The sequence below is a fragment of the Dendrobium catenatum genome, unplaced genomic scaffold (assembly GCF_001605985.2).
Source record: "Dendrobium catenatum unplaced genomic scaffold, ASM160598v2 fragScaff_scaffold_743, whole genome shotgun sequence".
Taxonomy (NCBI): Eukaryota; Viridiplantae; Streptophyta; class Magnoliopsida; order Asparagales; family Orchidaceae; genus Dendrobium; species Dendrobium catenatum.
The window spans coordinates 4,711,722-4,728,707 of NW_021319205.1; the positions used below are offsets into that span (position 1 = coordinate 4,711,722).

The window sequence follows — 16,986 nt, forward strand, 5'->3', positions numbered from 1 at the left end:
TTAAAAAAAGTATAACTTTTTATTTTGACTTAATGATAATATAAATTAAATAATTAGATGTAAAATAATAATTTAAATCAAATATATCTAAACAATCATAAACGACCTTCAAATTTATATCCAGCCCATCAATTTCAATAGGGATCTCATCAGCTAAAACCGAATTTTTATCCACTTCCACACAAACACGCGCGAAAGTGAGCCTCGTTCTTTTGGCAGTGAGAGTGTCAACATAGAGGGGAATACCAATGTAACTTGCGATTTTGGAAATACCTGACGGGGTCCAGAGGGCAAGAGGGAGGTTGACGATTTTGATCCATAGAGGAATGGCCGCAGACTCGTCCCTTTTAGGTTGAAACTTAGGATCCCATTTCTGTAAGATGAAGGGCTTGCCAAGCAGAAACCAAGGGCCACCCGCGAGAACCATATCATAGTCCTCAACAGCAGTGAATTTGAGAAGGAAGAAATCATCCACCAGAGAGATGAGTGAAAGATCACCTTTGAGCTTCCACGCCTTTTCCATGGCCAAACGAAGTCGCTCGTAGTACGGTCTTGGGCCAAGAGAATATCCCACCAGAGATAGATTCCAAAGGGTCTTACCTTCAGAAAGGTCGTTCGAGACAAAAGAAAGTTTTTTCTCCGGTTTGGAGTAAGACATCGGCCATTCATCGCGAGCAGAAGAAGGAGCAGCTAGATTAGCCGCGTAAGAAGTAGGACGGCGAGGAGAACCAAGGATGGAGTTGCCTTGCGGAGGTGGAACATCGAGCGGAAGAGCCATCCCGGCCAAAGGCCAGGAAAGCCACGAAGAAAGGAGCGCCGCCACGGGAGAACAAAACCCTAGCAGAGCTCGCTCGCCATATTACTCATAATAGCTTAAAAAATCGTGTTTTTCTTTTTCGGTTACGAGCATTTTAGGGAAAATCACTAGTCATCAGGCATAGCATTTGAAATACGACAAACACAATGGGAACGCTTTGCTTTCTGAAAAAAAAATTGAAGTTGTTTATATATTTTTCGTGGCGCTTTCTGCATGTCTTCCTCTGGCTGAGAAGCTTCGCCTGCCATTCCTTCCATCGTCTGATCTCCCTCAGTCGTTTTCTTCTACTTTCCCTGAGTTTTGCCTTGAGAAATCATTGGAGTCTTGTTCCTCGAAGGAGAAGGGAAGGAAAAGTGAAGGAATGGGCTCCTCTTTTTCCTGAAATCCAGTGCTCCGTGCCATTAATTTGTTTTTTTATCTTTACAAATTTGTTATTCTTGGAGTACTAGATTGGACTGTAGGGTTCTTGAAAGATGAAGAATCTGTTTGACATTACTTTAACTTTTTATAAATATGATTCTATTTGTAAACTTGTTATAAAGATTTTTTTTTTTTTGAAAGCTACCGTAAAAATAAGTTTTTGGCAAAAAAAAAAGTCTTAAGAGCAACCAAAATTTGTTCCGGGGGCGCTGCATCTGGAAACCTCCTCAGGGGTCACTGCCCCTTGACCCCGCAACCTGATCGGGCAAGTTGAACCCTGCTAGTTACTTATAAGTTTGCGTCACCACCCCCCAGCGTGAAAATTAAGACTGATTACGCCCCTGATTAGAGATTTGAGTAATATATAAACAAATATAAGATATTAAAAATATATAAGAATAATGTGGTATGTATGAACTCTCTTCATTAGTTTTTAAATTTAATGCAATTTTTTGGATTTTTTGTTCTATTTTGTTTAAGCTTTCGGTTTCATTTGGATTAGCTTTCTTACTATTTTATAAATATGATTTTCAATTAAAAAAATTGCACTGAAAATTTACTTTAAAAATCAGTAAGAAAGTTGTCCCAAATAAAACCTTAGTTATTTTTATTTGTGGTTGGACTTGGATATAACGACAAGTTACTCATGATAATTTTAAATACTTGATGATTAATGAAAAATTAATTTTCCACAAATAACCCTATATTGGAGGAGATTAGGGGTTCTAATTTTGAGCTTAAGGAATAATTATTAAAGCTCATGGACATATGCATATTCATGATGATTACCCTCTTTTTTTATTTTCTACTTTCTAACTATTTAATATTATTTTTAACTAAAATGGATAATAGTTCCTAATAAATTGTACCTCACCACCTTCAATTATTAATACATACCCTCTCAAGAAAAAATATTGATTAAAATAATTTAATTAATTCAAACTCAATCACATTGAATTTTATAAATATTTATTTTATATTTATCTCACTTATAATCCAAAGAGAAATTAATTTGGTGATACTAAAAAAATAGATAAAAGAAGGAGAAAGGAAGAAATTAAAAAGATCATATTTTTATGCAACTACATTAAGGGTTCATTTGAGACAGCTTTTTTAATGCTTTCTAAAGCAGTTTTTTATGCAAAGATTTTGATAAGCTATAAATTTTTATATTATAAGTTGCTATAGAAAATAATAATAAATCTCTCTCAAACAATTCATAAAGTTTTTTTTTGGAGATAATTGAGATTGTGTAGTATTTCGGGCTCATTTGGGGGTGATTGTAAAGCTTATTGCGAGAAAAAAATAATATTTTTGAAAGCTGTTATACATATAGTAAATATTTTTTAAGAATATATTGAATAGTAGCTTCATTATATCTACCACATTTTAGCTATTTTGATTGAAAAATAAAGCTTTAAATTACATAAAATTTTGAAAAATAATAATAATAAAAATAAGCTAAACTGTGGTGTAGTAATGATCTGAAAAATAAAATAATGGGAGAGCTAGCTCAAACAGATCATTAATATATTGAAATATTTGTTAAATTAATCATTTTTTGGGAAATGAATTATGATCTTCATAGATGTAGACAATAAATTTTATTATCAAATTAATTAATATTTTTATAATCAATAAAATTGATCAACTCATCTTCTTGATTTTTTATTCAAATTGAATTTTATAATAATTAGATTTATTAAAATAAGTGAAATATTAATTTTAACTTATTAGGGCATCTCTATCCAAAAAACTCATTTTTTACTCCAAAATATAATAACTCATATCCAATCAAACTCCATTTCAAAAAAAAATAAAAAAATTATAGGTACATTCTTTCTCCAATTGAAAAAAGAAAAAAATGATGAACAACACGAAACCAATATTGACGTTGCGATGTTCATGTAGCTAGAATGACTCAGACTCTTGCATTCAGGTGGAGCTGCTCTTGGACGACAAACATGATTTATGGTTCGATTTGAGAAGGCCTCAACCTCGGGAAATTATTATGTGCAAAGTCCGGATAGGAAGAACCGTCCAAATTGTTGCGTATTTATTGAGTCTTTGCTGAGTATTTATAAATACTCAACAAATACTCAATTAATACGCAATAAATTAGCAAATATTCACTGAATACTCAGTAAATACTCACAACTGAGTATTTGCTGAGTATTTACTAATAGTCTAATACGCAATTAATTTGAAAGATTCTCCCCGTTTGAACTCCGCACAAATTAATTTCTAATTAACCTTAGGTATATATTATACATCTTATTCTAAAACTTTCCATGGGTCCCACACCCACTTGCATTCGGCCCTCTATTTCGGATGCTGTCGGTATTGCCAGGGGCCTGCGCGGTCTGTCATCAAGCTCAAATCGGCGTCCCCACACGCCAATTTGCTTCTTCTTTAAGCAATAAATATTTAAAAAAAAATATTTTTTTAATTGAAAGAAAGGGAGGGAAATTAAACGAAATTCAAATGAATTGCGATTTGAATATTTGATTATAAATTTTCATTTATTTTATTTGGGGATATTAAGTCACATATTATATAATTTATGTATATTTATATATCTAATATTTAAAATTCAAATTTTATTTATCTAAAATTTGTGTATCTTAATTATATTAATAATATTTAAATGTAACAAAATATGTTATTTTAATTAATGTTCATAATAATTTTAATATTATTTAAAATTTTAAGTATTATATAAACAAAAAATAGAATACTTTATAGAACGGCCTCTAAATAATATTTATTTTAATAAGTTCACATTTAATATACCATTATACATACCTTCTAAAACCATAGCTTTCTTAAAATAAGTATAATTAAAACACTCAATATCAAATATTTTCAGAATAGCTGGCAAATCCCATGAAGCATTCAAAATGATAGAGTTAAAGGTCGCATTTAATGGATAGTTGAAGATTGATGAACATTTATATTACCCATAATATCAAATAGAGAGCTACCTTTACATCGAGGGTCAAAGTAAAGAGAACTTAGTACCATAAGAAATTTAATGTTCGATAACATCAAATAGAGAGCTACCTTTACACCGAGGGTCAAAGTAAAGAGAACTTAGTACCATAAGAAATTTAATGTTTGAAGTGACTCTTAAACGTGTAAGCCGCTTGCTTATTCGTATTCCACGTTATAGAGACTTATTGATTGTGAGGAGAGAATAGTGAGCAATATATATTTTCATGCAAGTTGAAAAGAAGGGAGCTATATGTCACGACCCGACCCGAGACGGATCCCGCCCGCACCGGGCCACGACTAGCCAAACGAACAGATTAACCAGGATCTGGCTTTGGAATTTGCTTCAGAACTGATTCTTCCAAAAAGTTCAACTCAAAAACAGACGCACATAGCTACTATGAAACATCAAATGCAGCTGAACAAAACATCTATTTTTTTTCTTTCTTTTCCTCAAAACAATCATCTACAACTACAGGCCATGGCTCAAACAGAAAGAAACAGAGCAGAAGAGCCATGTCTGTACAAAAATCAAAAGTACAAAACAATACCTACATATCAGACTCTGAAATCTAGTTCTGGACTTCATTCCCTTTCCCAGAACCTGAAAACCACCAGAAAAATACAACCTCCAAATAATCTAAGCTTTGCATAGCACATTTAGGTTCGCGTTTATTAATTATTCAAAAAGATTTTATGAATTTTTCCTAAGCCCCCATCATAAAAGAACATAAGAGTTATAAGTAATTTTTTGATAACACATTTAGGTTTTACTTGGGATAATTTTTTTAAATTGTTCTAATTTAATAAATTTTTATACTGAAAGACTGCTTTATAAATAAATAAGAAAACTATAACAAACGAAGCTTTAGGCAAAAATATCAAAATATTTATTTGATATTGGCCAACACGAAGGGCTAAACCAAGATTAAGACCAAATATAATAATTTTAATGCTTTTATAAAATGTGTAAAATAGCCGGTGTAAATGCCAAATGTAAATAAAAAAGAAGCTCAATTTGATTTTTTTGCTATTTTATTCACAAAATTGTGCACATAAACCAAAATTTCAAGTTAGCTTGCTCCAAGCCCTCATATTTATATAGAACAAAATGAGAACTCGACATATTCATCTATAAATACTTTAATATAGTTTTCATAAAAAAAATTATATCAATAATATATTAGTATTGAGTGATGTTGTTTATAGGACATTAAAATTGTGTCAAGTTGATTGGTTCAACTTATCTAATTAGACACAACTATATATGCCTCAATGAGATCAACTAAATGACATTAAAAATATTCTAATATGAGCCCAAATAAGACACTTGAAGCATAGTTGGATGGGTACAAACATTAAGTGAATGACTATATAATATTTGATTTTTACATACTTATAGTTAAATTAAATGAGCATTTTGATGGAGTATTGTAATGAGTATAAGATCACTCGATTCTAACAAAACTAAGATTATTAAAGTTATTGAATATTGAAAGAACGATTTATGATTAGAAAAATCAGCACTAATCGTTAGATGAACTGATTTGAATTTTTAGTTAGATTTATCAAAATGAAATTATGACAAATTATAAATAAACCTTCATTTTTTGCATTAAAGAAACTTTTATTTGAGAGTGGAAAGATTTTTTTAGGTTTGAATAACTTTAGAGCTCACCTTAATGTCTAATTATCGCTATTGACTATTGTTATTCACATGTTTTAACTAGTGTCACTTAACTTCTATAGTCCATTCATCATTGTCAAATCATCATCATATGAATGTCATTGGTCGACTGCCATCAACCATCCTTTGTTATATGACTAAAACAATTAAATCGACGGTGCCTCGCCGCCAATACTCCAGTAATGTCGTCAGACAACCACCATTCAATACTTGTATAATATGCTCTGCTACTTCAAGTGATTAAGATAGTATTCTAAATATTATAATTCCAGATTCTTCTATTTACGAGAAGAGTGAAACTTTATAAGCTCTATTAATATAGTTGATAATGTGTTTCCTATGTTATTCTTTTTGTATGTGCATGTAACATCTTCCCCATTGAACGCCGACAATTCTTAGGTGTATTTGGAATTCCTTAGATTATGAAGAGTTCCAAATACATCATAAATTCATCGTCATTGGCCACCGCTGCAACCCGCTGGCTACTGAGCCCCGCCCACCTCGGATAGGTGACAATCACTATCGTTGTAGACGAAAATCATTGCCGCCCCTCCATTGGCTGCTTCCGCCCACCACTAACACTACCATCCACTACCGTCGGCCATCACCCATTGCCATTGGCCACCACCAACTACTACTCTTTTTGAACCTTACATTGAATTTATTTAACTTCAAACCAAATAAAAAAAATTAATCACATATATTTATTTTACATTTATTTAAATAACTTTAGTATTTCTTTCACACTTCATTTCTTTTATATTGTATTTATTTTTCAATCAATCAAATAGCAAACTCTTTAATTTGAAGAAAATTTAATATGCCAAAAAAGTATATATATATATATATTCAGTAGGTTAAAGTATTTAATAATTTCAATATTAAATATTAATCAAATATATACTATTAATGAAGAGATGCTTGATGCTCAGCACAGAATAAATTATAAAAATTCATTAATTATTAATTAAACAATTAATATTATATTTAAAAAAATAAAAAAATTTAGATTCATCAAAATTATTATTTTTTTAAATATTCAAAAAAATAAATTAAAAAATCCTATATAGTTCAAGTCAATTAAAATAAATTACACAAATGAAATTGAACAAGTATTTAATTGCAAATTTTATTATAATTTAATGGAATCCAATGCCTTATTTGTACTAATAATCCTAAAAATAATAATTACAGTCACTTTCCTTGTTTATCTTCTTATAGACTTTCAATGCTCATTCCTCCGGCTTCTCTTCTCTCGGCACTTCTTAGTTCTTACTTAAATATGAGTCTTTTGTTCTTCTCTGACTTGGAAATTTTCCTTGGTCTCCTTTGGCAGACTCTTCTTCCTACCCCCTCCTGAATCCCATCTCCATTAAAACTCCTCCTCCTCGTATTTTCCAATCATCTCCTCTCCTCCTACTTTTTTGTAATTATCGTCCTTGATTCTTTCTCCGAGGGGGGAGAGAGAGAGAGAGAGAGAGAGAGGAGGGAGGGAAATGGCGGCCAACAAATTTGCGACTGTCGTTCACAGAAACACGAACAGGATGATATTCCTTCTAATATACACAGCTTTGGAATGGATCTTAATCATTCTCATCCTCCTCAATGCTCTTTTCTCCTACATGATCTCCAAGTTCGCGTCTGTCTTCGGTTTGAAGCCCCCCTGCATCTTCTGCTCGAGGATCGATCATCTCTTCGAGCCAGGAAAGTCCAGGAGCTCCTGGTGCGATTTCCTCTGCGAGTCTCATGCCGGAGAAGTCTCCAAGCTTGGGTTTTGCTCCAACCACCGCCGGCTTGCGGACGCCGGCGATATGTGCGAGGACTGCGCCGCCTCCAAACCCGGCGAGGCAGATCGGAGCGTTCCTCTGCTGTCGTGGATGAAGCGGAGCGAGCAAGGGGAGAAGGATCTGCGATGCTCTTGCTGCGGCGTAGCGCTGGAGAGCGGCTTCTATTCTCCCTATTTGCTTCTCAAGACCGAATCTTGGAATGTTTTGGAGTTCGCTCCCAGAGATAAATCGGAGAAAGGCCAGGGATTTGGATTCGAGGAGACGAAGCAGGGAAAAGAGCAGAAAGAAGAAGAAGAAGAAAAAGGTGAGGCATTTCTTCCTTCTCCTCGTGCTGTAGTGGAGGATGCATCAGTGGATATCCTCTCCCCTCGTGTGGAGAAAATGGTTGATTTGGAACGGATTCTTCCCATTGAATTGATCGATTCCTCCACTATGGTAAAGTATCAGGCACTTGAGATTCTAATAAAAGTTGCAGAGAATGAAAGCACGGCGGTTCCATGTTCTGAAATGCAGGAAGGTCAAAACCATTCTTATATTCTTGTTCCAACCGAGGAGCCCTGCGATGATTTCTCAACAAATGCGAAAAATGCCGATGTGGTAGAATTCGAAGAGCAACAAGGTAACATTTTGTAGTTTTTTTTTCCTCTTGATTTCTCTTTAGAAGTTACCATTCATTCTTAAATATGTGCCTTTTATGATGTTAATTTCAGCTTCTGAAGATGGAAAAGGAAAAGATGAAGCTAACTGTGAAATATCCATAGGAAGTGACATTTGTGACCAGGAACTAATTGAGCCTCCTCAATCCCAGTCCGCTTCAATAGGTCATCAAAATCTGAATGTTCTGAATGAAACTACTCATGATGACCCAGGTACACTTTTTTTTTTTCTTATCAAACCAAATTCTATAACTTCCATTGCTTCCAGACCCTAAAAAAACAATTCCTAATTTGAATTTGCAGCAGTAACCGAAACTGAACCATCAGAACAACCTTCTAGACGAGCGAAACACCTTAGGATCTGTCCAGTTCTTTCTGAAATTGAAGAGGAGAGAATAATGCCTGAGACGCCTACAACTCCTAATTATATAGAAAGTTTTCCTGTTCTGCACAAGAGGTTTCTGTTAGAAAGGAGAGAATCTGGAACTGAGTCTTTAGATGGAAGCATTGCGAGTGATATTGACAATCTCGAGCCACCCACCATAGATCGTCTCAAAACTGCTCTGAAATCCGAACGAAGGGCTCTTATTGCGTTATATGGTGAACTGGAAGAAGAAAGGAGCGCTTCTGCTATAGCTGCGAACCAGACAATGGCAATGATAACCAGGCTTCAAGAAGAGAAGGCTGCTATGCAGATGGAAGCACTGCAATATCAGAGGATGATGGAGGAGCAATCGGAGTATGATCAGGAGGCATTGCAGCTCCTCAATGAGCTAATGATGAAGAGAGAGAAGGAGAAGCAGGAGTTGAAGAAGGAGCTCGAGGTATATCAACATAAGGTTCGTGCTTATGAGACAATTGAGAGAAGGAAAATGCCAAAGGGAAGCAGGAGTGGAACTTCTTCAAGTGCCGAAGAGAGTGACGAAATCTCACTTGAATCTCAGGAAGGTGAGGATGGTAATCAGAATTCTATGGAAGATGACGATGCTGTTAACAATCTCATTATCCTGGATAAATCCTTAGCTGAATTTGAGGAGGAGAGGGTTGCCATACTTGAGCAGCTAAAGGCATTGGAGGAAAAACTTTTCACGATAGATGATGAGGATGACTCTTTTAATTCAAAACATATGAAGCAATTACCAATCGAAAATGGCCATGGGATCAATGGAGATTGTGAATATGGATTTGTAAATGGTTCTTTAGATTCTTTGGATGCAAATGGATGTCTTGATCTTGATCAAAAGGGTGGCGAGATTGAAGGGAAGAGGCTTCTCCCCCTCTTTGATGCCATTAGCTTAGAAAATGAAGATGAGCCTAGCATCAACCACAAGAGTCTGGCTATTTCTGAGGAGGTTGATCTTGTCTATGAGAGACTACAGGCTCTCGAAGCAGACCGTGAATTTCTCAAGCATTGTATGTCTTCCTTAAAGAAAGGAGAAAGAGGAATAGATCTCCTTCAAGAAATCCTTCTTCATCTTCGTGATTTAAGATCTGTGGAGCTTCGTTCAAGGCATATTGATGCCTAATTTCAATTCCTTCTGTTAAGTCATTTGCTTGTTTTGCTTCTGGTTTTGTATAGTTTATAGCTTTTTTTTATTAGGAAGAGGAAGGAGGAGGAGGAAAGGAGGCTCCTTGCACAGCTCTATGCTTTGCTTTTCTTGCTTTATTCAATGTAAGCTTGGTCCCATCACCGGCGTTCATGGATGAATGTTTGGTGTCTGATCAGGCCGTGGAGGGTGGCCGGCAAGTGGGCCACTCAAATGATGTGGCTGTGGCGGCAATCATGGCTTGCAAAGCTGGCCATGTAGCCATGTTTCCTCTTGACAGGTACAGAAATAGTCTCAAAGAAGGAAAGAAGGTTGGTTGAGTGGAGTTCCCTTTGTTCTTTTATTATTAGATTCTTTTTTTTTTAATTTTTTTATTGTGTTTCTTTTTTCAGAATCTTTCTAGTGTTTTACTGTAATATGCTTTTTTATTTTTTATTTTTTATTTTTTTTATTAATATACGTGCAGAATGTATAGTATTTTAATCTGAAGTTGGCAATTAGTATGTCGATTGATTTAGTTGGTAAGATTTTGAAAATTGTTGGTAAGCTCTTATGATCAAAATTTTCTTATATTATATTTTTTGTCAATCAATTTAAACATAGAGCTATAGCTCACATTGATCTGTTGGCAGAGAGTTTTGACTATCAACTAAGAGGTCTTGTATTTGAAGTTTGCGTATGTAAGTATGTATGAGTTTGACTTGGGTTTTTGTTTGGGACAGCTTTCTTACTGCTTCTTAAAGCTTATATTAAAAAGCTGCTTTAAGAAGTAGTATGAAAGTCATCCCAAACGAAGCCTTAATTGGCTCAAAAGTCCCGAGAGAGAGAGAGAGAGAGAGAGAGAGAGATTATGGTTGATTAGTCATAAATTGCCTATCTATTTCATTTACCATAAAGCTATTGAGGAGGGTGAAATCTTGGCTTTAGGTTGGTTGGGTTGGTGGAATATTCTGATCAACTATTGGTTGTTGTTATGATTTTTGTGTTATAAAATATTGAATCGAAGCTTTGCAATATGATTGAAATATTTTGGGCTCAATTGTAAAAAAAAAAAAACCTTTGTTTTTAATTAGATTCAAATAAGGATATCTCATTCATCCCTAACTTATAATTTAGATATTAAATATAATCTTTATATTATCAAATATTTTTTGGCATTTAATAAGATCATTGAATTATAACAAGTTAACAATGATTTTATTGACTAAATTATGTATAGCTCAATTAATCATAAAAATACATAAAAAGATATGTCAAATATTGTAAAATATATAAAAACATAAGTTTAACATATATTTTGTAAGTACCACTATTAAAAAACATAATCTTGAAGACATAAGTATTCCATCAAATGTATTTTTTAGGCTTCGTTTGGTACGGTTTTCTTATTGCTTAAAGCAGCTTTGTAGTATAAAATTTTAATTTTTGTACTAAAAAAATGTTTTAAAAAACAGTAAGAAAACCGTCCCAAACAATATCTTAGGTTTTGTTTGGGATTATTTTTTTGCGGCCTTCTTAAACAGCTTTTTAATATAAAAGTTTATTGAACTATAAAATTTTGTACTAAAAAAATGTTTTATAAAGCAATAAAGAAACAGTCCCAAACGAAGCCGTAGTGTTTAAAATTTGCTCATTGAATGGTTGAAAACAATATTTTTTTGAATCAGTTGTACAAAATGTATCACATTAACTTAGAAAAAGAGAGCCAATTATATATTGCAATGATTTAGGCTTCATTTGGGATAGCTTTCTTACTATTTTTTAAACATCTTTATAGTACACAAATTTTCATTTTTTTACTAGAAAGCTGCTTTAAGAAGCATTAAGAAAGCCGTCTCAAATGAATCCTTAATTTTTCAAAACATAAGCAATATAAGAAATTTGACTATTTACAATGATTTAGGGTTTGTGTGGGACGACTGTAATTTTTTGTAAATGTGATTATAAAATTGTAGTTGAAAAATGATTTTTTTTTAAAGTTGTTGTAAAAAGTAATTTCCTAATATAGCAAAAAAGTAGCATCCGAACAAAACTATGATTATGATCTAAAAGTAAAATAGTCAGAAAATAGTCTCAAACTAAGATTTTAGGTTTTGTTTGGGTCAGCTTTCTTACTGCTTCGCAAAACAATTTTTAGTACAGAAAAATTCTTGAACTAAAACATTTTATATTAGAAATATGTTTTAGAAAACAGTAAGAAAATTGTCCCAAATGAAATCTTAGACTTAAAATTTTATGAATATAAAATTTGAAGCATGAAAATGGTGAAATGGGAATTAAACTTTGTCAGTTCAAAATCTAAACACAGAAGATTTGTAAGGCTGGTTGGGCCCTTCTACAGCTTAAACAATCCATACTTAGAGCGCACGTAATGATTGTTTAAGAGAAATCAAAAAGGCAGTTGTGATGTGGCTTCATGTCTTAGTTGAAATATAAGTTCAAAAAATGGAGAGATTATTAGGTGCGGAGTGCGGACAGGGAGAACTGTCCGCACAAGTATTGGGTATCTAGCGGTGCCCGCACTCGGTACCGCTAGTACTCAGTACTTGTGCAGATGGTGCGCAGTCCGCAACTAATAATTTTTCCTACAAATGTGAGAACCAATAAATTTTTTTTATTTAGAAAAATGACAAACTACTGTTCCTCAAAGTTGAACTATTGTAACACGTTATGACACGATTAACTTGAATTTGAATTTGACTGTCATGAAAATGCCTGAATCCATTTGGGTCATAAACGGGTTAAGCGTAAGAAGGCCAGTTTGAACTCGGTTAACCAATTCAAATGACAAGAAAAAATTTGCAGAATTTATTTAAGATAAGTGAAATATAAATTATTATTATTATTTTATATATTATTGTTTATCTTAAAATAAATTTGTAGAAAACTTTTTTTTTAATAGGTTTCGTATATCCATTTATCATCGACAATAGAGTTATTGTGTGATTCTAAGGATCTGCTTGGGATGGCTGCAACATTTTATTAAAATTGGCTACGAAGGTGTTTGGGGTTCAGTAACTTAACTATTCTGGTTTTAAAAAATAGTTTTTAATCGCAAAAATTTCTAATATATAATGAGTGAGATAGCTGCAACCAAATGAAATTGTGATCATTATCTAAAAAAAACAAGAATGTTGCCTCAAATCGTACCCTAAGGTTTCGTTTAAGATGACTTTCTTATTGCTTCTTAAAATAGATTTTTAGTACAAAAATTTTTATACTAAAAAATTATTTTAAGAAGCAGCAAGAAAGTTGTCCTAAATGAAGCCTAAATCAGATAAAAGTTTTGTTTGTCAATAAAAAAAAAAAAAAAAAGAAGTTTTGTTTGTCAATTGGGCTTATCATGTAATTTCAAAATTGTTGGGGACTCGAATGACCACATAGCAGGATCAGCTCTAACTTTTGCACACTTTAAGCATTCTATAGCCTATACTTTTTGCATTCTTTAAATGGAAGCAAAATTACAGAGAGTGACAGAAGAAAATATAAGCTAAGCATTTCCTAATTCAGCTTACTTTTAACTTAATGTTTACTTGTAAGAAAAGACAGCTACACAACTCTCCTTGGCCTATTGGTTGAGAGCTTAGGCTTCCAACTAAGAGGTTCAATGTTCTGAGTCCTTATGTATGCGTTGTGTGTGTGAGTTTGCCTTAAATGACGTAAATGTCCCAAAAAAATAAAAAAGAAAAGACAGCTCCAAGCAACGGTGAAAGCGCTGCCCTCATCTCATTTTCTACTTAATATAGTGTTCTTAGATGCCTTAGTGCTTGATGTTTTTAAGCTCTAACTTTAAACTCATTGAATTTGTCTCTTTGAAACGAGAGATTGTTAGGAGCGGAGTGCGGACGGGGAGAACCGTCTGCACAAATATTGGGTACATAGCGGTACCCGCACTCGGTACCACTGGATACCACTAGGTACTCGGTGCTTGTGCGGACAGTGCGCTCTCCGCACCTAATAATTTTTCCTTCGAAACACATAATCAATGCGGATCATGCAGGATGGAAGTTGTTTGGCGACCAGCAAGCTCCTGCCCTAAACCCATTTAATGTTTTGGATCAAGTCATTTGAATCGTCAAATTTTACGAGTTTGAAAACACTCAATTATAAATATATTGAAAGCAAAATTCAAATTTTTATTATAATCCATCCCAACGAGACAAAATCGTGAGAACCTTAAGCTAAATCTGATAATATCTCGATAGTTAAGAGTTTAGGCTGTTGCAGCTGCTATCGATGCTTTTGCTAGTTTGGATGATTGAAGAATTGAGAGTAAATTGGGATCTGTGTATATTGGTTGTTTGTGCTGCTACTTGCCTTCACAGATTAATCATTATTTAAATGTCTCGAGTAGGATTTCATTTTTACTTACACTCAATTAAACAGAAAAAAAAAATCATATGCATTCACTTTACAAACAACCAAACAACATCAAGATATTTACTTTACATTTATTTTACATTGTATTTATTTTTCAACAAACCAAACAACATCAAAGTAAAATGAATATATTGTAAAATAAAACAAAAATGATGCTCGTCAATGGCCGTTGGTTGGGCGATGGTGGCTGATGGTGTGGTCGACGGCCGATGCTGGTAGGTGGTTGCCAATGATGACTTGCAATGGTGGCAGTCAACAGCCGGAGGTGGGTGGTGTTGGCGGGGACCGGCTTTAGGTGGCCGTGATGGCTGAAGGTGGGCGATGACAACGATTTTAGGTGGCGATGACGGCCGGAGGTTGGTGGTGACAATGGTTCTAGGTGGGTGGCAGCCAACAGCTCAATGGAAACAGATGACATGGAGCAACGACACGATGATAAATTTATGATTTATTTAAAAATCACCTAAATCAAACGTATTTTAAATACACTAAAATTCAAATAGTTGGCAAATTTCAAATATACAAAAATTTAATACTATATTTATTTTACTCCAAAATTAGTGGCCTAAAATAAAAATTAATCTAAATATAAATATAATTATATGTTTATAAGTCAACTCAAAAAATTGAGCAAATTTAAAGATGAATTACTAAGCCAGAGGAAGAATTCACTGATTTTCTGCCAAAAACAAAAAATTTATGGGCCTTATTACTCGTTCTTTGAAAAAAGCATAGAAATTAAAATACCAAATTTATTGATTTTTCTCTGCTCTCGTTGAGAGTTGAACTCAAGACCTCCCGCTTACTAAACGGGTGCTCTAACCAACTGAGCTACGAGAGCAGTTTTGCATTGTTTGATTTTTTTTTTAATATTACTAAATTTTTTCAGAGCCTCTATGTCCCTAATGTATTTTCAACAACTAGTATATAGGAAAGATTATTCTGTGCAGTGTTCGAATATGTTCGAAGGTCAATCTGTCATGTCATTCAATGCAGTATATATTAGGTGACATGACAAGTCCAAATTGACTGCACGTAAATTTTTTTTCTTATATAAAATAAAAATTTATAATACTATATCAGCTTCTTAAAAACAACAATTATTTGTTATAAATTCTTTTGCTTTCTAAAGTTTTTTTCTTCCAATTTTTAGTATCAATATGACATACATATTTTTGTCTTTTTTTATGTTATATGGGTAATGTACTAAAAAAAGCAAAAGTTTTCATTTTCTTAGAATTTTCTTCAAAGAATTTTTTTTTGTTGTAAAAATTCTTAAAAGACTATTTGTCCAAAACTTATGTACCATATTGCTTGCATGAAAAATTCACCAAAAGTTTAGATATTTGAATTTCCTAGTGTTGCGGGCTAGAATATATGCGACGATAGAGTTGTATTTTACATATTAACGTTACACGGATATCGAGCTCACACACAGAGAACACACTATTTTTTACGTGGAAAACCCTGAAAATGGGAAAAATCATGGGGTATAGCCCGGTTGAAAAGATTTCATTAGAATTTGAGTTGAATACAGTAGGCTGACTCATCCTTGAGGGCGATCATATTACAAATGTCAACCGTATAGTTGAAGTCTAGTGGTAAACTCGGAAGTTGGGGTGTCATTTAATAGTCCGATTGTGACTTGAAAGAACTATGGCGTCAATTGATAGTCTGGCAGAGTTTAGGGCCTCAAGTGGTGGTCCAGCGAATGTGAGGGCCTCAGGCGATGGTCCAGCGAAGGCGAGGGCCTCTAGTGGTGGTCTGGCAAAGGTGAGGGCCTTAGGTGGTGGTCTGGCGAAGGCGAGGGCCTCTAGTGGTCGTCTGGCGAGGGTGAGGGCCTCAGGCGGTGGTCCGGCGTGGGCGACGACTTCAGGCGGTGGTCCGGGGAACTCCTGCAGTGGTCGATAAGGAGCTTCTTCCATCTCTTCTCTTATTCTTTTCTGCATTGGGTCCATTTTCAAGAAAAATGAGGGGTCTATTTATAGATTTTTGAAATGATATGACCCGTAAATAGATGAGAGATCAACGGTAAATGGGGAGTGGTTGGATGGACGACCGATGTTGAATCCGTTGATCATGAACCATTTGATGGACATTTGAATATCTTAGTAATGTCAGAATTCAATGATCTTGGCTCGTTGGATATGTCTCATCGAGCCACTCGATTCGATTATAAGCACGTTATGTTTGGAAACCGTTTAGTAATCCAAATTGTGGTTTGAACCTTCCAGCAATGCTTCTAACCCTTCGTTTGGACCCGTTTGGGCTCATATCGAGTCAAATTTGGTGTCGTTTGGTTTGTATTTCCGAGACGTTTAGTTCGAATATAAGTTTGCTGAAATCGAAGTTCATATGGCCTCCAATTTAATTTTTGAAGCTTCCAACTTGATTTTTGCCTCAAGTTTTGTGCTTGATCAAGATAAATTTTTTATGTTATATTACCTAGCAAAATTCTCTTTATATATAAAACATTGGTCTTTCTATGACTCTGTTAGGAGAGAAAATAATAGAAGTTGGCCTAAAATAATTATTTAGAAATTATTAAAAATAATATTTTCATTAGATTTAAATGAGAATTTTGTTAGCATAGATGATATGAAATTTCACTTATATAAGCAAGTCTGGTTATGCTCGGACTGCTCCACCTTCTCTGGTCAGAAAATCATTACAGCAAATGTCCACTACTCATATGCAACCT

General features: G+C 34.0%; 1 protein-coding gene and 1 non-coding gene across 3 annotated transcripts; one reads left to right on the forward strand and one right to left on the reverse strand.

Annotated features, from left to right (window-relative positions):
* The first annotated feature begins 7,170 nt into the window (after positions 1-7,170).
* On the forward strand, positions 7,171-10,321 carry LOC110093304 (myosin-binding protein 2). Of its 2 annotated transcripts, none has more exons than XM_020818145.2 (3): positions 7,171-8,321; positions 8,413-8,571; positions 8,662-10,321. In XM_020818145.2, the coding sequence occupies exons 1-3, from the start codon at positions 7,412-7,414 to the stop codon at positions 9,882-9,884; spliced, it is 2,292 nt and encodes a 763-aa protein (XP_020673804.1). In that variant the 5' UTR covers positions 7,171-7,411; the 3' UTR covers positions 9,885-10,321. The 2 variants fall into 2 exon arrangements, with proteins under 2 accessions (XP_020673804.1, XP_020673805.1); XM_020818146.2 differs by having other exon boundaries at positions 8,665-10,321.
* A 4,731-nt stretch (positions 10,322-15,052) lies between these two features.
* Positions 15,053-15,126, reverse strand: TRNAT-AGU. The gene has a single exon. It is a non-coding gene; the product is annotated as a tRNA-Thr (tRNA).
* Between the last annotated feature and the right edge of the window lie 1,860 nt (positions 15,127-16,986).